Source organism: Poecilia mexicana, unplaced genomic scaffold, assembly GCF_051168715.1.
Source record: "Poecilia mexicana isolate PSO_F unplaced genomic scaffold, ASM5116871v1 scaffold_13, whole genome shotgun sequence".
Classification (NCBI taxonomy): Eukaryota; Metazoa; Chordata; class Actinopteri; order Cyprinodontiformes; family Poeciliidae; genus Poecilia; species Poecilia mexicana.
The window spans coordinates 23,042,305-23,068,489 of record NW_028263382.1 but is presented as its reverse complement, the minus strand read 5'-3'; the positions used below and the strand labels follow the sequence as shown (position 1 = coordinate 23,068,489).

At 39.4% G+C, this 26,185-nt stretch overlaps 1 protein-coding gene and 1 long non-coding RNA gene across 2 annotated transcripts in view; both read left to right on the top strand.

Moving 5' to 3' along the window:
• The window catches only part of LOC148155824 (uncharacterized), a 426,895-nt gene that overhangs the window by 307,927 nt on the left and 92,783 nt on the right, over positions 1 to 26,185 (top strand). The window lies entirely within an intron of this gene.
• LOC106922773 (uncharacterized) lies at positions 18,988 to 25,990 on the top strand. The gene is made up of 2 exons (XM_014995473.2): positions 18,988 to 19,171; positions 22,146 to 25,990. Exons 1-2 carry the CDS (start codon positions 19,118 to 19,120, stop codon positions 23,373 to 23,375), a joined length of 1,284 nt encoding a protein of 427 aa, XP_014850959.2. The 5' UTR covers positions 18,988 to 19,117; the 3' UTR covers positions 23,376 to 25,990.

Sequence of the window (26,185 nt, the reverse complement as noted above, 5' to 3'; positions counted from 1 at the left end):
GCGTGTGTGTGCGTGTGTGTGTCTGTCTACTTGCAGTGTTTGCTTAGCATATACTCTTTCTCCCGTCCTCCCACCATGTCTGTCACAACCTGCGGATTAAACATTTGTGGTTGAGAAATCCTTTAGCCCTAAAACATTCAGAGTGTGACGGAGTCCGTTATGTAAGTTTTACCTCTCGCTATCTAGGTCATTGGAAATGACCACTATTTTTCCTGGAAAAGAATAACACGGGAGGAGTCAGATCACGCTAAAATACTAAGAAACCGCTCAGTTTGTTAGCGCACATTTCACTTGGTATGATCCTGCTACTTCTGAGATGCTGTTTTTTTTTATATGTGTGACACTAGCAATGGAGAGACAAACCATCTGTCATTACAGGTGGCAGTAATAACTAAATCTGACATGTCAAATTACTTGTTATTATCCTGTGATGTTTGATTTCAGTGCTTTTTTTAATGCTCTACGTTGTGCACCTGGAAAAAGTGAGAAATGGCAAGCGTTGAGTCACTTCAACAAGGTGGGTTTGGGCATCTAAGTAAGTGGGTCAAAGCTTTAAAAGGGAGAGGAACATATAAAGGTAAAAAGATTAGCATTTAGGGAGTGTAAATGGTCTTGGACTCAGTGTCCCTGTAGTGAGTTGTAGCTTCCTATTTGGTGTGCACATAGAAATTCTTGTGCTGCTGACAGATTGATGAAACAATAGTTGACGATTTGCTGCGCCTTTTGAGTGACTGCCGAAAACACCGAACAAACAATTCAGAAAGAACTAGCATGTAATATGTGACAACTTTTTCAGAATCGTCTCTGAAACTTTGAGTGTAATTCAAACTTTTGATAGATTCATCTCATAAACTGAATGTGACAAAGTGCTAGGAGTAAAATGGCTACAAATCTGATTTAAAAAACACTTCAAGAAGTTGTCTATTACACAACATTGATAAATTGTTTGTCTTTTTAAATTGTCCCCAATAGGCAATTCATGTACAGCAGTCTACAAAATGTGCACACAATTGCAAACACAAGAAAAAACTAAAATAAAACATGAAGCACATTTTGGCATGACAAAATAAAAAGACAGACATATCATGATCATTTTATGTCGTGTCACTTTGGTGTCCCTGATGATAGCTTTAGCAGCAGGGTATCAAATGATGTGGGCACAACACATAGACCATTGTCTGCCAGTGTGATTTACCAAAACACAAAACTGTTCTTCTCTTACAGTAAATGCCGACCTGTTTACCAGGAAAGTCAGAGGAGCTGCATGTGGGCTCGAGAGAAATTATGGATAACTGGCAGAAGTGTCAATAACTGCGAAGTGGAGGAGAAGGAAGGAGGAAATGTTTGTGTTGTGACATCAGAGTAACAGAGGGGAAGTACAATCCTTTTATAGCCATGTTCTATCACTTAGTTACATTCCTCAGCTACAGGCTCCAGTCCACCCCTCCTCCTGCGTTGTCCTCTAACTCCACTCGTGTGACGCAAACAAAACAGAGAGCAGACACAGGAGATGGAGGAGGAGGAAGATGATGGAGGAGCAGAGAGCAGTTTGTGAGGTTGAAGGCAGAGCAAAAATCCCCTAACTTCCCCCTCCTCTCTGTCGACGGTGTTCACCACTTCTTCTTTGCTGATGATCCACTCTTCCTCTCTCGAATTTTACTTTCACTAGTGGGTCTCTTTGGTACTAAAGGTATCCTTGGAGGGATTTATGACAAGCTCCCATTTACAGCCTTTATGGCGATTTCAATGTGTCTTACAGGAAATATGTTGACATTTTAATGCTAAAGTATCACTATGCCAGAGTCTGAACATTTCAAGTCTCACTAGTGTGGTTTGCTTTTAAGTACCATGCAAGATGATTGATTAATAATCACATAAAGGTATGCTAAACAAACTTATGTTGATTCAGTTTGGTTTCCTTACTCAATAAAAACAAGAAATAAAGTATGAATGAAGCGCTGTGAAAAACAGGAAACAATACATCTGTAGACTTTGGTAGATTCTAAAAACCCATATTTGTTCCTTGAAGTAAAGTCTTTTGTCCGGCTGCTGAGTCATAAGTGGACGGATGCAATAAAAACTACATAACCAAGACTGAGTTTTACTGCACTCTTCCAAGAGTTTATGTCTTGTAAATCAGAAATTTGGGTTAAACTTTAATCAGGCTAAATAGACTCATAATCATAAAATCCTTTGTGATAAACTGGCTCTGAACCCATTGCCAAGATAAACGCTTGATGTCATATCCATTCACATATGAGGCAACTGCACTGAATCGCATTGAAAATCTCATGGTTATTCCACCAAATATTGATTTCTGAACTCTTCCTCAGTTAGAACATTAGTATTGTTGCATCTTTTTGGTTATTTTGACCATGTCTCATTTTCTGCAAATACATACTAAATTGTTGTCAGCAGTTCATAGAATAAAAGAACAATGTTCATTATACTCAAACATATACATTTGAAAAGTAAAATCAGAGAAAGTGACTTATTTTTTTCCAGAGCTGTATGTTACTGAATTGGACAGCGCCCATTAACTATCCAGTTCAGTCATATATCAGCTGCTACAGCTAGTGATGTACACCTGAAGGCGCCATTATTATTCACAGAGTCAAGAAAACTATACTTTTCATTGTAATGTGGGATAATCATACAGCCCACATACAAGAAATAATGGTCACAGCGCCCTTATTTCTTGTATGATTTCTATTGTATTTTGTCTGAGAAAATTGAAATTGTTTTATTATGTAAAACATGTGTCTCCCTGGAAATAAATCTATAAACAGTTTGGTTTCTGTTAGTTCTGTCAAGATGCAAGAGAGGTCTAAACAAATTTCAGTTTTATATTGGACAATTAATTTAATTTTATATAACTGTCGCTGTAGGAACCATAGTTTGTTAAATACGTCATGAGATATCTTGTCCTTTTTGATGAGTATTATGAATATTAGTCCAGTTGGGTTTGTCACTTCTTGAATTTTCACAACTTAGTGAGGATGCAGAGGGCCACAATGAATTCTTACACATTTGTTGCTGTGGCAACCACATGACAACAACTCCCGCAGCAGTGAAGAAATAATGTACAAGTGCATCAGCAACTTCAAAACCAAAAAACACGCGAGAATTTCCCAAGCAAAGAACGGAACATAAAACCCAACAAACAGAACAATCAGTTTATTCCACTTTTATGTTTTTAGACTTGATGTCGATTGTGCAAATATTGGTAAGTGGTGGCGTGAACAGGAGCGATGATTGGTCAGCTAATTTCAACACCTGATCTACTGATGATCTGTCATCATCACATCAGTGGGTGTGGCATAAATGACCTGCTTCCTAAATCTTCATTATTTTTTTAGATGAAAACTTTTTTCTGATTTATAGTCTTAGACTTTATCTAGTTTTTGTAATGTTGACGATTGATAGTAAAACATTGCATCCATTTTTAGATTCTTTGCATGAATGTTTGCACGTTGTCTTTTTCCCAACCACCAATATTTCCAACTCCGTGCATGACAATGGTGCATGTTTGTCACACGATAGTTACGTGAGGGCCAGTTCAGTAATGTATATCTCATTGTTCATACCTTTAACTTTGACAAAAGGTCATGAGTCTTTTGTCTTTAAGGAGCAGTATTATATAAAATCAACTTTTTTAGCTTTACATCATGTTAAAATGTTGTTCCTACATCAAAAACATATTTGGGATGTTTACTTGATTCTCTCCTGCACATTTGAGAAATCCTACTTAACTCTGCAAAATACCTTGGGGTACTGCCTCCGAGGATGAAGCTCCTACTCTAGGCTGCAATTTCCAAGCTTATCAACTTCTGCCCCAACTTTCACGATTCCCTGACTCAGCTCCTTCAAACTAGCCAGCAGTAATTAGCAAACATCAGGTGAAACAGTGTATTTGCTGAGCTCACTATATGAGCTACTAGTAATGACTGTGAAAGAGCAAGAGTTTCTTGAAGAGACGGAGGTCCAATTTGAAGGCATTACATTAATAAAGAGATAATTTCTTTTAAGTCATATTTGAGATATACAACTGAAGACAATATAATTCCTGATTGTGCTATAAAATGGCACTATGTGGATGGTAAACTACATAGTATTCCCCCTTTAAAGGGGTGGTTGGATATCATAAGGTTTTCTGTGAGATTAGCAAAAATAGTTCCTGCTTTTGTGATAGAAAAACATTTTATTAAATAGGTTTGTACAAAATTAAAGAAACAGTAGTGAAAGGCTAGCAGCTAGACAGCTAGTCCATGTCGCCATGCTAAAGTGACGTTGTCAGGGCCCGTAATATAATTTAAAAGTCTTGTAAAAGGGTTGACATTTAAAATCTGTTAATATAATGTATCAGATAGATATGTTTACAGTTTAGTAGTTTCAAAGAACTAAATTTAGCTGAGTGTCTCTGACTAGTCTTTAGCTTTCCAGGGTTCAGAGAATTAGCTCTTTACTACACACTATGAAAAATACAGAATTCAATTTTAAAAAGTAAAACAAATTCAATTAACCTCATAACGTGCTTCTCCCTGGATATGAATATATCTGGGCAATTTCATTAATAAAATATATATCTTCTATTCTGCAGTGAAACTCAGTAGAATTAAATTTTGTAACCTATAGAACGTCATAGGAAAATGTAATTGAAATAATTACAATTATTTAATATCCCTGGGCCTTGACGTGATACCCTTCTGCCCCCCACCTCCAACCCGATCCCCCACAACACACACATACACACACACACATAGATATATGCACATATCCGCCCTAAGACCTCATCTGTCTTTTCAGTGTTTAGCCTTTTATAGCCTGATGTGTTTCTTCTGGGTGTTGGGCAGAAAAAGAAAGTCCCGTCAGTCAGTTTCACATCTATTTCTGTTATTAAAACAGATCTTTCAAAACACACAGGCCCATACATGTTCACTGCACACTTCCTGTTTCTATAGCCTTAACTGGCACTTCTCCTTTGAGACTTCCTGTTTTTATTTCCTTTTCTTGTGATTGCATGAAAATAAATTAGAACGGTTTTGGTGGGTTTATTGACAGCAGATGTGTGAAACGCCAGAATGAAAACAGCTTTCTGTGTGAAAGGCCGCATGACTGAATGTTGCAGACATTAGTGCTGGAGGGGGCTGGTTAGGTCTTAAAGCATAAGACGCTTTTTGTCGTTATGCAAACTTATGGTTTGCGAACTTGAAAGATTTCAGCAAGAAAGATTCCATTTCCTATTTCTTTGAAAATCTAGAGTGGAGACAATGCAACAAAGATGGAAAGTGTGGATAAACATGTCACTGCTGCACTGTTAGTCCTTACCAAAATGTTTTCTCCTTGCAGTTTCCAGCATCTCTTTGACATTTTCCAGAGCCTGGACCATAATACAGCAGCAGTTCCTTCCCATGTTGATTCTACCACTTATTAGCTGAATAGTACTCTTATATGTGGTGTTTTGTTTTACCCAGATCTGTCAATACAATGGTGTGGTAAAGGTGGAGAATCCAGGATGAGTTGGCAGAAAACAGCAGGTAAATAATATCTGAATGTTTAATCCTCAAGTGGAAGGCAAACCACAACATGGCTACAGAAACAGGAAAATCCACCATTAACCAAAAGGAAAAACTGCAAAGGCCTGTCCACAGCTTTGAAAAGTGATATAGGCCTGAAAACCAGGAGTAACAGAGGTCTCACAAACCCAAAGGCCTGGCACTGAGCAAAGGAAACTGGGCTTAATATTTACCAAGGGAATAAAACATTTACCAAGGGAAGAAAGGAAACACACAGCACAGGTATTGCTGTTGTCAAATCAAAACCAATATTTAAACGAGAACATAAAGAAAATTTACAACACACAAAGTTACAGAGAGTAATACCTTAAAGATTAATTATTATGAAAGCATCTGTTACTGTTTAACACCCTGAAAGTCATTCCAGTTCTATTTCCCCCCCAACAGGTCAAAGTATCAGTTTTGACTACCTTGTTATGCTGTAGAATCTCACCAACTTCACTGGATCTAAAAGTCTCACAAATATGCACCAGTTGGTAACACATGCCAAAGTCACACTGTCATTTTTAATCCTGTTAGGCATGTCGGTGCATATAAAAAGCAGCTCTTATTATGGTCTAAATGTGAAGAAATATATTGCAGTCTGACACATTAAGTCTTGACACATTAAGTCTTGTCACTGCTGTGAAGCGTGATGTATATTGCTTCTGTGTCGGGATGAAGATTGTGCAGGTCAGAGGTTCAGAGGATTGTGCAGCGCCATCTAAGTGCAACATATGTGGTGCCTTTGAGTTGCAACATTCCAGTTTGACAAGCCTGAAAATGTCTGTTGGTGCTCTGAATCATCTTTTCTTAATTATCAGATGTATAAAGGCATTATTTAATTAAAGTAGTGTGCCATCATATCGGCACCACGCAGCTATTGATAATAGTCTTTAAAAAAATATCCAAAGACTGACAGAGCCAGTGACTGCTTACCATCAAAAATGATCAATTTGTTAAAGCAAGACTTTCATTTGTAGAATGGAACGGTTGTTCCAAACAATGGATTAAATCGTTTTTTCTTTGTTTTTTTTTAACAAACTTATTTCTCCTAAAAAAAGTGTGGCCCCAACTCAAGTTGTAAATACTCACAACAAATTCCAAATTGTTTATCGTGTCCCTATTCATCAGATTATTTACTCGAAGCGCGTCTTGGTTTACACGTTAAAACAAGTGTCATCAAATCCTTTTTTTTGTACACGCATCATTTACAGATTAATTCCAAGTTATTCGGCAATTTGTTTTACTCGTAAGTGCCAGAGAGTGTCCCTAAATGGCCCCAACATGATGAGATTATCAGTGCAAGATAAAATCCCATAGAGCATAATGAGAAGCACTCTGCAGTCGCTTAATTAGCGCTTGCCGTTTCTTGAATTGATATGCATATATATCTTAGGAACATCTAAAGCAGCACAGCTGTGAAATATCCACAAAGTGTGGCATGTTTTCTGTGTAGCTGCTGTTATCTATCAATGCATATTTGAAAAGAAATTTTTCTTTTCTTTATTTTTGATTTCCAATATGGTTTCAAACATCCGTCTGCATAACTTCTGTTGATGATCTGTATTTTAAGTCCTTTCTTTAAAAGACACAATGCTGATGGGGCACAATTTTGGCTCAGTTGCCTTTCTGTCCGTGCCTGTGTTATTTTAGGCCCGTATTCCATATTTAGGCTAAAATCAGCAAAGGGCTTGTGGCTGCCGAGTCAATTCATGACACAGCATGGACATCGAAGACCTGAGCACAATAGGCCTCTTTGTGAGCTTTCACGTTTATGAACATATACACAGTGGTGTTTGAACAGGTGGGCTGAAAAAAAAGCGAGCGATGTGTGTGTGCATGTGCGTGTGTGTTTCTGGTGGGTTTGGTTATTAAAAAGGAAAGGAATGGATACAGCATGTGTGTATTTAGTCTTGGCTGACCTCCCAGGAATACATACCACAGGGACACTAGCAGCGCCGACACCAGCAGAATTCCTTCCTATAAAAATAAGCATCGTCGAAACAGAGAAGAGAGGAGTGGGGGGAAAAAAAATCAGGAACGAATACAAACATAGGGGTTAAAGTGAGCAAACAAAGTAGGCCCGCTACAATGAGTTATTATGCATCTATGCAAAAATGAATAAAAAATAATATGATGTACTCGTCTGGATCTCATTGTCATCTTTAGGCAACAAAGCCACAGTCTATTTTTATGAAACCAATTTGCCATCTGATGCTTATCTGATAATCACAGATTATCAGATAAATTGGCCTTATCTGATAAGGCCAATTTAGTTAGCTAACAGTCTGCGCAAGACTCATAATTTTCTTCCTCCCCTTTTGTTATCACACTTCACTGATAAAATGCTGTTTCTATTGTTATTGCAGTGTCAAACGCCTCACTTACGGCGTTTTGGCGCAAGCCATAATGCCCTTCTTGTGAAAGTAAATCTGATAGATTAACTACTCTAATTGGTACACAGTTGGACACTACACGTAAAAGAAAAGTCAAAAAGAGAAATGAGTTTTAGGTGCCTCGTTGTCAATGGCGTGTGGCAGCGATATCAGGGGCGTGGCTTCACTTTGGAGAGGGGTGAGCATGGGGCTGTGCAGTGCTGGGTGGTGTCAGGGTGGGTGCATTGCAGGCCTACTTGGATACCTTTGGGTCTGTTGTGTGGGATTGAAGCAGGGTCTGTGTGCGGACCTCATGCTGTGTTGATGTGTTCTCATCGTCTTTTTTGGGGGCAGAGCTCTCCTGTGGGAATGCCTCCTAGGTGGATGGGAGGTTCATGGCGTCTGTGTTTGGGGGCATGTGTTCCCCAAACACATGGGATTTTTCTGTGGGGGAATTTATGTCGAGGTTTGTGGATGGTGGGAGGTACATGGAGTTGAAGTGGGAGCTAGTTGAGGCGATTGGGGCTGTTTAGTCTTGGGGCTGCGTTGGTAACTGCTTGGTAGGGCCTGGTTATGTTTGCCATAAGATTTAGAGCTATCTGAGTTGGCCATGAAGCACGGTGGAGTTTGCATTTGGTGAACCGTTTCTGTCTTGAATTGGCCATTTGTTTTGGGTAAATCTAAACACATGACCCATTTTCAGTTTTCTGGTAGAATCCAGCAGTTTTCTGGTACTTTAAAATATTCTGGTATTTCAAATAGTCCATGATATATCACTTGACCTCCATCATGTCCAGCATAAAATATGAGACAAATTCATATTTATTAGTTGTTTTATTGCTCAATCAGATTTTAATACTTATGGCTTAAGTCTCTGTAGCCTTCAACAAATTTATTATGTTAGTGATGGAATGACAAAGACAGTATTTTTGTCATGCCTACCAAACAGCTGGCTGTATGTGGATTGCATTGTAATTGTTATGGAAACTTGGTCAGTCAAGCTACTCTCTTTTTTTTTTCCAGTGCTCTTTAGAGAAGACATGCTAAAGGGCATATGTGTTTGGGTTTTTTTTTTAAAAAGAACACTACATGCTTCAAAAAACTGTTTTTTTAGGTGTGACCATAAGTGTTGGACAGGAGATTTTATAAAAATGTTTTTATAGAGATATTTCTCTCCACCAACAATTAAAATCCCATAACCTATGTTATATGTTATAATACAGTTTCATCCAAAACTTAAGTGGTTGTTGCCGGTGCTGACACGACTTGTTTGTGAGCAGTCACAGTCCACATCAGGAACTTTGCATCCACCACTAGACGCACATAGTGTGCACGCACAAATGGGCCGATCTATTGGGAAGTGACTGGCTGAGCGAGGTGGATCACAATTACAGGTAGTGACGGCTGAAAAAAGAGGAAACAAAGGATTTTATGACGCTGGGCAGGGCCCAACCACAATATGGCTGCGCTCTGTTGAACTGCTAAGAAAGCTCAAGCTTTCTTAGCTTCCTGGCAGTTGTTCCCCGGGTGTACCCATCTTTCTGTTGCCTTTGCGATGGTCTTTGACTGCACGTTTTGTCCAGCTTCATGGTTTCACAGCTGTGTGACAATTCATCATGACTTTACATTTACTGCTCTCCTTATAGCTGTTCTAAAACTAACAGACAGACAGACACATCCCACATACAAACTCAGAAATAAGAAAGACGTTTAGTCACTCTGGTCAAAATAGACGTATAAATGACTGCAAGTGTTGCTAAAGAAGTAGGACCTCAGAATGAGCCATCACGCCTACAGTAAAAGAAAACACAGGCAAGTTTTGAAATAAAACATTGGGAAAGTCTGATAACCCTTTTTTGTGACTGCATTTGTCACCTAAGCCAGCTAATGATTTTCTGAGTTACAGTGTAAGGTTTCGTTGACCAACATCTTTGGTCTTGACCTTACTGAAAATAATTACTGATTCCAGAAATCTGACATACAATGGAGTAATTGGGGACAAATCCTGCACTAAAGCAGATCCTCTTGTGTGGTTGTGGTGAATTAATCACTTTTGGGATGTCACATCAGAATTCAAATTACTGTAAGGCCAGTAAAAAAAAAAATAAAAGTGTCCGCAAGGTGAAATGAATATGGTTATATGTTATCTGTGACATTTACATTTGTTTTGATCCAAGCAGTAAGTAAATTCTGGATTTGCATCCAGAATTTACATACTCAATCAAAAATAAAAGTTATTCCGGGTCTGGGTACACAGGAATCAAAAATCAACCATCGATGAAAACTAATTCTTGAAAAATATTGAAAATAAAACTGAGTTTTGTCAATAAAATGACCACAAAAACGTTTTTTTCCCCATTTCTTCTTCTGGTTATTCTAGCCCATATTCTGCGGCATATCACTGTAGTTTTAGACTACTTTGGAAGCATTTACTGCTACCTATCGGCAATGTGGTGTATTACAGGCTATAATTCATATTTGTTAAATTAACATGGGTTACAAAAATATTTCTGAATCAGTTTTTTTCCAACTAGGCAAGTTTCTACATTTGCAAGACTTTAAGACTGACATGAAGAAACAAAGTCATTCCCATAATTTAGGCACACAGTGAGAGACTCACAGGGTAGTACAAAGTATGGAAAGCACTGCGGGAGGACACAGTGTTGCAGTAACACTTCCTATGACACATTCAGCACATACCTCATATAGATTCATTTCCAAGAGAGAGATCAAGGAAGGTAGATACATTTTCCCCTTATTGCATATGCAAAACCTGCACGGATGTACACAGCTTATGCATGTTTTTAACAAGCTGTCTGGTTACCGGTACACAAAAACAAACAAGCAGATCGCAACCTTTTGCATATGAATCTACCAATATTCTATAACTTTTAAAGACATAATTTCATCGATATAATTAATCACCTAGAGACAGCTGGATGAGTATGAGTGAGAATACACATTCCAGGACTCATCTCTGAGGGGCATGTTCGGTTTCATGTAGACACTTGAACCTGAACATGCCCAGGATTACCTGACTTCTAGCATTGGAGACGCAGCATAAATAATCTCCTCACAGTTGACAGCTATCTCCTCTGTGTTTATGGTGCTCCCTTAAAAAACCTTCACAGTTAATAGTTCTAAGAAAACCCCTTTGAGGACATTCAAAGGGAAAACTTCTTATCTAGTGAGGTATACACAAATCCTCAAGTCTCTCTGACTTAAACATTTAGCTTCATCTAAAAAGAGTGCTCTAGCATAACTTGCAGATGTTTCGCTACAGCATTGAAAAAAGTCACAGTTGTGTCTGTTTAACACCACAGTTAAGCATGAGGAAAATTACAAATATACAATAAGAGAATGCAAAATTGATAATTTTATAAAGTGAAAAAAAAGTAATAAACGTCACTTGAAAGCTTTGTTGTGTGTGCTAACTGTCTTCCATATTTGGCAATTTTTCATAAATGTTCTGATTCAGTTTTAGTTTTTTGGGGAGGGGGTTGGAGGGAATATATTGATGATGTGAGTTTGTGCTTTCCTCATCTCCACTGGCAGGAAGTCAGTGGTAAAATGTTTTGGGAAGTTTTCCACATAAAAATGACTGACAGTGCAGATTAGCACAGTGATGTTTTTTTTTTTTTTCTCATCTGTGTTCCTCTTTTGTAAATACAAGTGTTGCAACATGCCTCCTCGTGACGCTAGTTCAACATTTGCCCGCCCGTCGGAATGCAAACATCTTACATCACTTCTCACTCTTTATAAGTTAGTGATCATTTCCTCTCTCAGTCTATGAAAGATGCAAACTACTGATAAAAAAAATGGATATTGGAATTTACAGGGGTGCATTTTGAAAGTCAGCAGCAGAAAGTTCAAGATGTTTCTATGTACATCTGCTAGGCAAGCATAGAGACAAACAGCTCATGCTACATTCCTTTTGTCTTTCATAACACCCTCAAGGTGCTGTCACGCACACAGCCTCATAGTTTTTAAGCTTCCTAACATACACAACTATAATTTTAGGAAATTCTAAACCTTTGTCTCTCTTGCGTCTCCCCTACCACATTTTCCCTAAATTGAGGACTTCCACTGTTCTTACACAGATTTCTGATGTATCCCATTTTTATAGCAAAAGCCAATGAAAAGTTTAGCTCTTTGGTTCTATTTTTTCTATATATTTCCCTGTTTCCTGAGCAGCATTTGTTAATACACCTTTGTACGCTGAGCAGGCGACCACACAAAGTGATAAATCATATTATGTCTGTGTGTTTTGTTGTGGCTTTAGTTGGATCACTAAGAACTGCAAACATTTACTGGCTGCCTTCCAGGTATTAAAGTTGCCAAAGGTCCCCCTATCTGTCAGAGTTTCCTCTGCAACTGTGACTGTCAACCTGAGCCTTAGTGGTGTTGTTTCGCAAAGTGAGCTAATAAAAGTGTGTTCATTAGGTGGCAAAGGAAGAGTCTAAGTATGAAAAAGTAATGCAAGTGTAGATATTTCTAAAGGGAAAGCAAACTGACATAATCAGTTTTACACTGTGGGTCTCACTAAAGCACTAGAGCAGTCATGGAGCAGCACCTCCCTCTGCTGGAAATTCAATGGAGGAGAAGTTGTAATTAAAAAGTTGTAATTAAATTATATATATATATATATATATATATATATATATATATATATACATATATATATATATAGCTTTCCAACTTCAAAGATATGTGCATTTGTATTCAGCAGCCTTTACTTTCATACTCCTAAATAATACAAGGTCTTATTAGTAAATACAGTATATAACAGCGTAATTTAAGGAACACAGCAGGCAGGTCATGAATAGGAGACAAGTTCAGACATCTAATGGAGCACTGTTCAGTCCATCTTTCAAAACTTCAGAGTATTGGGCAAAATATCTAGATATGTAAAACAGGCCGAGGCTGTAACTAGAATGAAAATTGGTCTTAACAGGTGTTGATGCTGAGGGGCTGAATATAAATGTGTGGCACACATCACAGATTATTCTCCCTGCTGCTCCTGCTGCTGCTCGTCTGTGCTGCCTGGATTTTGTGTATTGTTTGCTCATTAAAAGCCATCGTTAATGGATCTTTACCTGGGTCCAACCGCGTCCACCTCTCCACCTCAAACCACCACTCATGACAATAACCCTGTTTTAGTTTTATCAAATTAATACAATGCAGCCACTGTTTAACATTTCAGAGAGAATATTTAACCATACGCATGGTTTGACATTTAAAAAATGCATGATTGATCATTAAAAAATAAGGTCTTAACAGGTCTTCTATATAGAAGAAAAGGGAAGTCTGACAACTTTGATTAGAATAATTGTTTCTTTTTTATGTCTCAAAAAATCCTCCCAAAAAAAACATACAGTAGTTTGCAGTGATGGCAAACTTTTTTTTTTTTTTTTTTTTACTATCGCTTGAATTGAAGTCATGTCATGTTTTAAACATTTTTAGTCAGATCTGATTTGGTGAGTTGCAATTACACTTTAATCCAGCAGAGGGCAGAAATACATAGTGAATACCACAGAGCTATTTTTCCCCCCATTAATCAAGGCAGACATCTTTGTTTTCTTACAAATTTTCAATTTGCATATTTCAACTTAATGACTAAAAACATTCATTCAAACTTATCTTGTCGAAGCAACTTTTTTCACATGCAATGCAAATTACTATATTTTGTTGCAACTGTTGTCAGACAGATGCAACAACAACAACAACCCGAGTGAAGAATCTGAAAAAGCAACTCTGCATGCCTTGATTTTAAGAAATGAATGAACTGAGAGATAAAGTAAATGACATGTATCATTCTGGAAGGGGTTGCAAGCAAATTTCTCCAGCTTTTGGACTACAGTGAGAGTCATTATACACAAATGAAGAAAACAGTGGCAAACCCTCTAACCAGTATGTCAAAATTACTCCAAAAGTGTGCCAACAATTCACTCCAGATGTCAGAAAAAAACAGAAAAAACAAAACAAAGTCGAAAGCATTGCAGGCATTAGTTAAGGTCAGTGATTCAGCAATGAGGAAGAAGCTTGACAAACACGGCATTCACGGTTTCGAGGCCAAAAATACTGCTGACCAAAAAGATTAAAAAGCCCATTTCATATTTGCAAAAGCATCGTGATGATCCCTAAGACTTTGGGGAAATATTCTGTAAGCTAACGAGAGACAAGTGGAACTTTGTGGAAGGTGTGTGTCAGGTTTTATCCATACTCAAACTAGCGCAGCAGTTATTAGACTCTGTCTTTGCACATTCAGTCTGCATCAAGTCCCTCATACAGAAAGCTAATTGTAATTGTCTGAGCAAAGTATCCAGAATCAACTGCTTTTCTCTTCACTACACAAAACATCAACTTGGCCTCAATGGCCTCAGCAGCTTCTTCTTGCAGACATTTGTCACTGTTATCTTGCTTTCTAAGCTATTTGACTTCTCTTGCTTCTTAATTGAATCCACAGGACTGAATTCCAACAGCAGGAGACCAGGAGAGCAAGGAGGTTGTGTCAGAGGTCTAAGGTTGTTTTTTGACCTTCGACCTCTGAGAAGAGGCCTACTGTGTGGGGTTTTTAGACGTTTGTGTGTATTTGGGTCCAAGTTTTTGGCTTCTCATACATGCATAGAGACATACTTTTGGTGTAAAGGTGTCAGAAATTATTTATTATGTTATTCCACAGTAACATGCATTCATGTTGTTATACTATTTATTTTTTTTCATTTAAGTCAAACAGATTATGTTTTTCCTCCCATGAAGCCCACTGTCACTAAACAACCTGATGACCTACAAGACTTTTGGGAAAGGATTCTGTGGCCTGAGACAACAAAATGGAAAGTTTATGTCCCGTTACATCTCCCGAAAAACTCATTAAAATCATCATGGTGGTGGGAGTCATGCGTTTCTTTCGAACAACACATATCGAATGAAATCAGAAATTCTGTTGGACTTTGTCAATGTCCGGACTTGTATTTGATTCAGGTGATCTGGTATGACTTTCAACAAGATGTTCATGTTACAACACCATCGAAAGGGGCTGAATTATTTAAAAGATGGGGTCAAAATTTCTCTGATTTCTCCCACTTATTGCAAACACTTGCATGCAGTTGTTCCACCCAGCGCAGCACAACCGGTTGTTAGGTTTAGGAGATAATTACATTCCCACCTAGGGCCAGTTCCTTTTCCCTTAGCAATGAGAAAACATGTGAAAACTGTGTTTTCTTGTATTCACATGTGACATCTTCATTTGATATAAAAATTAGTTTGATGATCTGAAACATTTAAGTGTGGCAAAAAAAAAAAAAAGTGAAAACGGAAGAAATGGAGACACAGCAACGAGTGAGAGAGCAGTGAAAACTGAATAAAGTAGTGAGGGGCGGGGAGCTAAAAAGCAGATGTTCAAGAGGTCCACCACCCCCTTCTTCATCCTCTTCATTATTTCACTGGTGCTAATAGCCACTTATCTGAAGATGGATGTGCTCGGCTGAGAAGGAATGACTTCACTTGATAAGTATTGTTCCAAAAGGTTCTGACTAATACTTAAGTCATAACATAGGGCATTTCTTCCGTGTTATTACGGTGGTCTAATGTGTTTTAGAAACATAAATCTCCACAATGAAACAGAGTTTCTTCAAGGTATGTTTTTTTTTTTTTTCTTTTACTTTACCCTTGAGGCTTACCAAACAACAAATAGATGTGTCAGCAAAATACCTTTTCTGATGACTTGGCCTGTCATTTCAGATAAGTAAGGTCATCTGTGCAAAAACTAAATGTGTTCCAGGATACAGAGTTATGCATTTAGTTTATTTATCTGAAATAATAGTGGAAACTTTTGCACATCCAGTAAGAAAAAAACTCACTCCTTCCCATACTCTCAACAATCCTTTCTCTTTATCTTCCTTTCATTCTCTTAAATAGCTCCAATTTACCCTTCTCTCTCCATGTCTGTTCTCCTAACAAGCCCCACTGTCCCACCCATCTACTGTTTTTTATGCTGTGCGTGTGTGGGTGGGTGTGTGTGTGTGTGTGTGTGTGCGCGTGTGTGTGTGTGTGTGTGTGTGTGTGTGTGTGTGTGTGTGTGTATGTGTGTGTGCGCGTGTGTGTGTGCGTGTGTGTGGGGGTGTGCGTGTGCGTGTGTGTGTGTGTGTGTGTGGGGGGGTGTGTGTGCGTGTGTGTGTGTGTGTGCAGTATGGAGAAGGAGTCTTAGAAGGCGGGCCATTGATTTGTTAGTTGATTCAGCAGCTCATGGAGCTCATTGTACTCAAAAGGCCCTCCAGCCCAGCTGGACTCAACAAGAAGCAAGAACTCTCTTTCAAATCTCTCAACTCCTCTCTCGTCCCCTCCCCCCTTTTCGTTGCACTCCACTCCTCAGCCCACTCACACATAATCCGCCAACTCTTACCCAGAGTAATCCCCAACTCACCAAACTTTATTTTTCTTTTACGAACGTAAACCCACTTAGTTTGTTTACAGCCATGGCTTGTTGATTTACCAAATGAACGCATGGAAGGTTTTTTTTTGTTTGTTTGTTTGTTTTTTTAGGTGCAAATGTCCTGTTGCTCTCGTTTCTAATGTTGGAAAGCTAACAAACATTGCATGTGGTTTACAGTGGGTACGGAAAGTATTCAGACCCCTTTACATTTTTTGACTAAGTGTTTCATTGCAGGCATTTGCTAAAATCAAAAAAGTTTATATTATTCCCCATGAATGTACACTCAGCATCACATCTTGGCAGAAAAAAACAAAAATGTGAAAATTTTTGCAAACTTATTAAAAAAGAAAAACTGAAATATCACATGGTCACAAGTATTTTGACCATGTCACATACATTTTACACCAGGGGTCAGAAACAACCCAAGTAATTCACATATACAAATAAATTAAAGCAAATTAGTTCACAAGTGAAGTGTTGGGTATACTAAGATATCCTTCAATTTGTGACACTCTTTCCATTTCAAGAGGAAATCAGAGCAGAAATATGGCTGACCACATCCTTTAGGGTATGTAGATCTGACCAATGGGACGCACACTCATCTCTGGGACGGTTTAACACACACTTTCAGACATTAACAAACACAAGTATGCCCACACATATGCACACAGAGACACACACACACACTTAATGGGGACCAGTTGGCTGGGATAAAACAGAGCTTTTTGGATGGCTTTGTTCTCAGCTGATCACATCTTTTCGAGGCGGCTTAGAGGTCTGAGTTGAAGTATTAGAGACGTTTTTAGTAGAAAGAACATTTAAAGACACAGCAGAATGCTTTTCAAATGTTTGGCACTTTTAATGTGCTAGCCAAAAAAATTAGAATAGCCTCATACTTTGAAAAGTTGTCACAATCATAACATTGTTTATTTAATTGTAAAGTGAGTTCCCATTTTCTTCCATGATGTCTATGCTCCTTAGTGTGAATTATTGCAAACTAAAATGAGCATGCTCCTGTAAATTCCCAGTAATGCCAGAGATCTGATAGTTTCCCTCCTGGTGAACCTGTCTGGATGTGTCTGTTCTGCCTTTGTAAAAAACAAGCCGTCTCGCCTCCGATGGTAGTGAGATTAGGTTTTCTGTGGCTTCTAGTTAGCCGCAGGGCTAACTAGAAGTCCTGTGGTGTTTTTCAAGACTGGATTGCAGGTTTATAGCCAGTGGAAGCTCCCAGCTACAGTGATGTCAAATTTTAACCTGCGATAATATATAACTTCCTTTGCCGGCGTTCCGAGACAGAAAATCAAACTCACGTCTGTGTGTGAAAGTGTGACTTATATTTTCATGGCTCAGCTCAGCTGCAGTGGAAATTTTCACACATCTGCCTTTGCCTTTGAAATCAAAGACGTTGCTTCCTTTCATCTGTCTCAGATTGTTAGGCTGTCTCCAGAGGCAGTCGTTCCTAACCATATGTCCAGGTGTCTTCTTATCTGCCTGTTTTCTTCTGGTGTGAGACTACACACTTCTACATTTCTTCAGTCTATTTAATGTAGCTCTTTGTTTTCAGGTTTGTTGGTGTGGCAATGCTGAGATATGCATGGGACACCCTTTTCGAGAGAAAAAACTCTCGAATAGGGTTTTACTGTTTCTATTTACTCAGAATCAGTAAATTAAAAAAATACATATATACAGTAATATTTTTTGTTTTGGGTGAAAGTGGCTCAAGAGGTAGGGACTGTGGCTACAATGTAGCTTAACACCATCAGGGTGTGAATGTGGGAATGTATAGGATAATTAACTACAGACTTGATAAAGCACTATAAAATACAGGCCACCATTGTTTTGACAACGCTATGCTAACTCAATTATAGGAAGAACTACTAACTTGATAGTCGATGACACTCAAGAAAGACGGTAAGCTACAGATGATCATTAGTAAAGAAAATCTGGTTGTTTATGAATATTAATTGAAAGTTGGGTGGAAGGAAAAAGTGTGGCAGAAAAGGAACACTAGTAAAAGGGGAACTCGGGAGCCCTTTCTGAGATTTTGAAGCAAGAGCTCATCTGAGATATTCACAAATCAAACTTGTACACACCGAAATGTGTGTAGCACATCTGACCCCAACTTCTTCATTCACTGTGCTAAACACACTTGTGAACTGGGATAATGAGAAAAAAGATATGTTTTGCTTTTTTTGTTTTTTTAGATTAAATAAAATGTTGCATCTGGAAATTCAGAGACAATTTGAGCCATGTTCAATGCTGCTGTTAGTCCACTGCGTGTTGTGGCACTTCCTGTTTATGGGGTCTAAACTAATAACTACAGTTTCAACGTGTTTGATTGGACAGCAAAATGGGCTCAGAGAATCTACGGTGAAGTCCAAGGGGACATCCCAAATCTAACAATACATATGTGCTGAAAATTCCTATTAAATCAACCTGGGTTTCCTCAATACCTCAACAGCCTCCTTCATATGAACTATATCACTCTGGAAAAAATAAAGAAATACATATTTTTGTCCAATGAGTTGTTCTTCTTGAATCAAAGCAGATCGCTGATTTGGTGTCCTGCATACTTTCAGACTCCAGTGGGAGGAGCCAAACGGCGCTGTTAGGTTTTAAATCCACACGTGGTCTCCGTCTCAGGGCTTGTTTAGCAGCAACGACGCACTGCTGAAAACTTCGGACGAAACTCATGCCAGCGCACTGCACACGCCCGCCGCAGCAGGGGTAAACTGGACCACACAGAGGCGAGAATGCCATCTCACCCTCTCAACCAGTTTTCCGAACTGGAAGACATAATGAGCAAGGTAAACGAGACAGGGGGCGGAAACGCGCAAAAGAAAAGTTGAGCGGAGGACAAGTTGGTTAGCTAAAACTCCGGAGGGTGCTAACATTATTAGCTTTATAGTTGCTCCACGAACTCTACACATAGTTTACTTAGTTGTGTCTTTGCGTTTTCTTGCCTTGCGTTACAGAGTTGTTGTTTTCAGAGTCGAGGGCCGGTTTTAGTCCTGTTGTTGACTGTTTTGTCTGCTAACTAGAAGCTAAGTAGTCGGAGCGTTGTGGCGCCTGTTCAGCAGCCTCTTCATAACAGCGGCCTATCATCAAACTCTGAGCGACATTCTTACAACTTTTCATGCTTAATATAGCGCTCAAGCTATTGCCCGCCTTTTCAGACTGAATCTGAAGTAAAGTGGCCGCCGACTTAAAGAAGTAACTGCCAAAAAAAAAAAAAAAAAAAAAAAAAAAGTTTATTCAAAACGGCAAAGTCAAACTGAGTTGTAACTTAAGGATTTTTTTCTCTTCGTATTGGGCTGCAGTCACTGAGCGCCTGTTCATATTTCTGCTTTGCTTATACTGTAGCTCGTTTTAGCTTCATACCCAAGTTTCTGTTTCTTTAAGCTTAGAACAGCAGCAAATACCTATGGTGATAAAAACTACTCTGAAAATGTTTGTTTTTCCTTTGGCTTTACAAACCATCCATTACATTCGACTTTGGCTTGTGTTAATAACGTTTGTTGATTATTAAGAAAACTTGGTTCTCCTGTGCACATTTCTTTTAGCTGAGGTGACTGTGATCGGCTTTTATAAAATTTTATTCTGATTTAAATGGCATAGTTTAAAAAAAATCAGATTTGTTGTCTTTTAACCACCCAGTCGCTGGTCAGGATGGAGCATCCACAAATCACCCAGATCCAGATATAAGCTAATTTATTGGTGCATCTCTGCCAAATGCACAATGTAAAACGAGAATATTTCTTTCTTTCTCAATTTCTGACCCCCTTTCGTACTGAAGTGGGGCAGTTATTAGTGTTTCTTTTATAGCAACTGGCACCAATAATCTGGTGAAGTTTTGGCTTCAACTCTGACCTGAGCTAGAGGAAAGAACTGGAGGTGGAGGTAGGCTCATGGAGTAAAGCAACCAATCAAAGTGTTTTGATCACCATGTTTGAAATTCTATCTAAGCACAGCCTCAATTAAGACAAAATGCGGTAAAAACACTAAACCTAACAAGGGGACAAATTTGGATCATCTCAGGCGCAGCATCAGCCCTCTGATCCTGCAGGAGATCAATTTCATTTTTAAGCTGCATCGAGCGGCACTTGGAGTGATTTTTCTCCAGGAAGGCCATTTGTAACTCCGTTCTTCCACATCGTTTGTCGTTTAGTATCCTCAGATGTTAATAAATTTAGCTTCAGATACTGTTTAAATGCAGTGATCACAACTGGTCACCTTTGGGTTCAGGACACCATTAACAGGTTAAGATGCTCAATAAGAAGGACGAATGTGGATGTGTAACCATCCTCTCTCTCTGCACAGCATAACACAGACAAAGCACAGATGTAGTGTCACGCATACAGAGTGACTGCTTTGTTGAATGAAACCTTATTGGAGATCTGGAAGTGGAGCCTTTTCAGCTGACACCCATGTATTGTTTACAGATGTCCTCCACCTCCTCTGAAGGAGAGAAATCCATAGACGGGCAGGAAGAGAGCTCCTTGCTCTGAGGCCTGTTGGTTGTAGGTTATTGATCACAAGGTTTCAGGGGATTTAACACTAGTTGTTAATTCAGCTGCACAGGGATGGGTGCCTTGCTGCCAGAAGCTGTCGGACAGTTGGCTGTGGTGCATTTCCTACATCTGCACAGCTACAGCAGCACTTCACTGCTCACTTCCTCACCTTCTTTACCAAGTCAACCAAGACAGGCTGTTAGTTAATACTTAAAAAGTGCTTTATAACACTTTTTTGGTGTTATTTTGCTAGATGCTATGACTTGCCTCCAATTGCCATGGAGTAGTAGCTAAATAACTTTAAATAAGAAAAAATCCAAAAGGTTTGCAAATATTTACTTTATAGAAATATTAATTAAAGCAACGTAAAACTCTTCTAATTTACAGCGATGAACTGGTTTCTGAATAAAACCAAATGAGAACAGCAACATTTTCACCAAGTTTTTATGTTGAACTAAAGGTGCACAATGAGAAATCTCTGGTTTTAGTATTTCATTTTTAAAAAAAATCACTCGATTTTACAGTTCAAATATTCACCCATATTCATTTTAGCCCATTTTTGGCTTGCAGTTAATAATAAAAAGTCAAAATTTGGCAAAATGTTTGGCAAAATTAGAAAATGCATTGCCTTGGCTGTTGAGTGCTGGATGCAAGCATAGCAATGAAAAGCTGAGTGTTAGCAAAAGGCTGGATGCCTGTATGTAACCAACCAAATATAACATTTTGTCTATGACTTAATAAGCTAATGCACACATCGGTCAACCATTCAATACTCTTCATTTTGGTTAGCAGATGTAGCCAGCTGGTCAGGTCAAATGCATATTAAGAAAATACAGTAACATTTCTGCTGTTGATGTACAATGTAGAAAGAAAAACCTTCAGATTTTTATGTTTTTCACCTGCTGATTCTTGTTAAAATCAGGAAATGTACCAACTCTGATCTGTGGCTGAATGAATTGTGCACATCAAGGATGCTTTGCTGTTGAAACACAACAACAGGTCGAAAACCTATGTAATGATTTCGAAAGGCACCGAGTGCAGCTGTAAATGTAAGGAACTGGTTTTTAAGTTTAGGTCTGCTTCTTCTGTGTGAAATCATTTTGGGTGAAAGTAAACAAAAACAAAATTGTAAGGATTTGTAGCCCAGATCATTCAGACTGCCTCAAATCGGAAAACTTGATCTTAAACAGCGTCAAAGTAGGGGTAATGTTGTGGTTAAACATTTTAACACGTTTTCTTCCTCTTTTTTTTTTATTTTTTTTTTTTACAGCATTTACTCAGTCTTGACCTTGGAGAGCAGAACAGACTGCCCCCCGCGGTGAACCTGGCCATGACTTCTCCGGGTTACGGCAGCGATCTGTGCAGAAGTTCCTCGTTCTCTCTGTCCAGCCTCCCCGCCGACTCGTCAGACGCCCTGTTTCTGGCCTCCAGCCAATGGGGGCAGCTGTCGGAAAGCCCGTCGCCCTCCCAGCTTGCTGCTAACTCCAACCAGTGGGGAAAGTTTGGTTTTCTCTCCCAACGCTCTGTCAGCCTGGTGGAGACGAGGAGCATGCCGGCGGCAAGCCTAGACTGGCCCAGCACTGAACTGAAGACGTCCCAAAGCGACATGAGCCCCACCGCCTCTTCGTCATCCAGCTCCTCCTCGCGCTACAAAACCGAACTTTGCAGATCTTTCACAGAGAACGGCCTGTGCAAGTACGGCGGGAAGTGCCAGTTCGCCCACGGCCCGGAAGAGCTACGCGATCTAAACAGACATCCGAAGTACAAGACGGAGCCTTGTCGCACCTTCCACACCATCGGCTTCTGTCCGTACGGGATCCGCTGTCACTTTATCCACAACAGCGAGGAGGAGAAGAAACCCACCTTCTCCCGCTCGTCCTCGTCGTTCTCCTCCACCCTTAGCGTTTCTCACCAGCCCGCAGGCTCCTCCTCTTCCTCGTCCTTGCGCTCTCACCGGCCGCCTCTGGTCAGGCAGAGTTTTAGCTTCGCCGGCTTTCCTTCCGCTCCTCAGCATGTCCTTCAGTCGGTCCTGACCGGCCACACGCCTCCCCCTGCCGCCGCCGCCGCCACCACCGCCTCGTTTACATGCGGCTCATCGGGCTCCCCTGCTTCCTGTGCCGACATCACCGACCTCCTCTCCAGCGCCTTCCTGGAGATGGACTCCGCCTACGAAGTGTCCGGTGTCCAGCAGTGCCAGCCCTCGGCGGGCCATGTTGCCCAAACCGACCTGCGCTCCACCTTCCTGCCTTCCCCCGACTCGGGCTACTCCCCCAGTGGACTGTCGCCCACCAGCTCACCCTCTCTCCGACAGAGCCCCAGCAGCACCGACCATCTCCAGGGGTCGCTTGGCGCCCGCTCTCTATCTTATACCTCCCTGTCAGATCAGGATCAGGACGGCGGCAGCTCCACCAGCTCCCTCAGCAGCTCTGAGTCATGCGGGGGGAGCAACGACAGCAACGGGAAGCGCTTGGCGGTGTTCAGCCAGCTCTCTGTCCCATAGGATTGCTGCTGGCTTCTGGCTAATAGCAGCAGAGGTCTTTGAAATGAAATGTTCTCACCTTTAACCTCAGTATATTTTCGCCTGACTGACACATAAGACGTTCTTTACAAACTGTGTGGCATTAAAGGAGATGAGGACTTGATGGCAGACTTAAAACACTTTATAGAGATTTCCCTGTGTAGATTTATGTGGCTAAATTATTACCCCAACATGCACAAGCCACACTGATGCGTAAACTAAAGCATACATATCACCACAGTAGTTTTACATCAACAAATGGGCTTTTATTCTTTACCTAAATAGTTTATATGTGCCATGAAGACAAACAGCCAAACAAAAAAAACCAAATCAGTGTGATACGATTGATTTGCTCAACCGCACAATCATTCACTTGTCTAAATGTTTCATGAATGGTTTGCAGTATGTGACAAAGCCAAAGAGGACATGTTTTTGCAGCTCAGACTTCCTAATTACGGTCGAACAAACGGTGGCCAATGTTCAGGAGTTTGCTCCAATAACTGTACACAGTATTGTTTATAAGCTTGTGAAATAGTTTTGTGTGTTTCTTTTTTTTCTTTGTAAATGTGCAGTCTGAGGTTATGTTTAGATTATTGGCCTTAAACCTATAAGTCAGAGGGTTGTCCGTTTTTTTTTTTTTTTTTTTTTAAACGATGTGCCTGTAATGTTTTTATCGGGTCCTGTTACGTTGTTGAGCCAAGATTCTGATTTGTTTGGAGAGATGGAAATGGAGTCTCATCTTTTTTTTTTTTTTTTCTTGGAAGCATTAATTCAAACTGTCTTGGTATGTGTTGCCAGCTTGTGGGCGCTAGTTGCATGCCTAACCAGCAAGTCTAAGCTACAGTTTGAAGCATAAACGAGATGCCGGCGATTGGCATTTGGCTTTAACATATTTAAATCGAATCCTTCTTAACAGCTCTCTCAAACACCCCCATTTTAGGTGCTAATGGTGTTTTTTTGAATCGATCTTTGACACAGACGTTGCCACTAGCGAGTCTTTGTTTTTATTTTTCTTTTTTTCTTTCTTGCTCTCGTCCACGGGTGCACCGTTACACCTTCATCAAATGTTTTAGTGATTCTCGTCTTGTTGCATCTCTCCATCATCCAGTGTTAATCCTTGCTGTTACGGCTTCATACTGTTCTCCTGATAAGATCCACTTGAAATGTGTCCGTTGCCTTACTGAATTAGATCCGGCATACTGCAGAGGTTTAGAGTACATATGCTTAGTGTTCTAGAAACATTACTCGGCTGTATTTTTTTTGTTTTGTTTTTTGTGCGTGTGTGTGTGTGTGCGTGTGTGTTTACAGTAGTTGGTTAGACGAACAGGCGTCGTGACGTTCCTGGTCTATTTAAGAATCGCCTTTTTCGTCGACAAGTTTGAGACCTGTTTAGAGATAAAGGTGAACATCTTTAGTAAATTAATTTCTTTAATTTATTTTAACGTATTTATAGAGGACTTCTCAGTTAATGCTTGTATCGAGTTTAATATATTTGGGTTTCTTCTGCCTTTTTCTACTGAAAATAAAGTTTTTCTTTTTTTTTAAAAAAAATGGCTTGTCTTTGTTTCTCACTTAACAGATATGCTAATGAGGCAGAACGTATGATTTCCGTTTGCTCCATCTTTTTGCGTAATCTACATATGTTTTGACTTTGTTGCAGAACTGCATGCATCTGCAGCCATTCACACGTTTTTAGGTGCAGCAGGAAGGAAGGAAGGAAGGAAGCAGGAAGACTTAACTGTCATATTTGGTTTTCAGTATTGACTGCATTTCTCCAGTGACCGTGAATGGTTTAGGTTCAAATATAAAGATTAAGAGCAAAATGAAAATTTTTGTCTTAAATTTTAGATCTATAATTTACTTTTTTTTTCCTTTGCACTTACCACTATTGGTCACGCTATAAAGTTGTCTGTGAGCATCAAGCACAAAATGTCTATTCATTGAACATTTCATTCTTAAATTAGAAGATTTTTCTTTTTAAATACAGTTTGCTTAAATGTGAGACCATGTTTTTACTTTTTGATACTATATCTCACTTTTAAAGGTGAGACATACAGCATGTAGTTAGTCAATATGTGGAAATCTTTTTTGGTCCAGTTAAATCTCTTAGGTCTTTGTCTGTGGTAGCTTAGCAAAATTAGAAACTCAGTTTTTTTGTCAGGATTTCTGCATCTTCCCCAACATTAAATCTTTTGATGCAGGTTTTCTTTGAGGCTAACGGTGTAACTTCCCTGCCTCTGCTAAAGAAAAGCATCCCCACAGCATGCTGTTGCCAACACCATGTTTCATATTGGGGATGTTTGTTTTACACCTTATATGTTGTATTATCAACCAAAAAAAAAAATGTTCTTGTCATTTTTAGCTGAGCTCCTTCTCCCACAGGCTTTCTGTGTTCCTTGCATGCAAAGGCAAACGCGTTATCTTGCGGGTTTCTGTCAGCATTGACTGTCTTTATTCTATCTGTACAATTCGAAGTCAGGAGGGGCCAAAAAGATAAAATGTGAAAGTGAAACAAGAAAGGGTTTATTGTGAGATTCACTTCAGGTAACTCAAAAACTACAACTTGAAATGTTCAAATTGGCAAAAAAAAAAATAAACCAATGAATGAAAGAATAGATTGGTAAACTGTTATTTGTACTATACAACAGAGCTGAATATTACGAAATAAATTATATAAAACAGTATTAGAATGAGAAAGGGAATATTGCACACTGTTCTCGATGGTGGTATTGCACTCGTTTTGTTACAGTGCATGAGTATAAACGTGTTGTAATAAAGCAGTAAGAGTGAAA

Excerpts from the sequence above, each read along its gene's own strand:
- LOC106922773 (XM_014995473.2), top strand. The coding sequence starts at position 19,118 with ATGCCATCTCACCCTCTCAACCAGTTTTCCGAACTGGAAGACATAATG. Across the intron at positions 19,172-22,145 it reads TGGAAGACATAATGAGCAAG|CATTTACTCAGTCTTGACCT; the intron begins GTAAACGAGACA and ends TTTTTTTTACAG.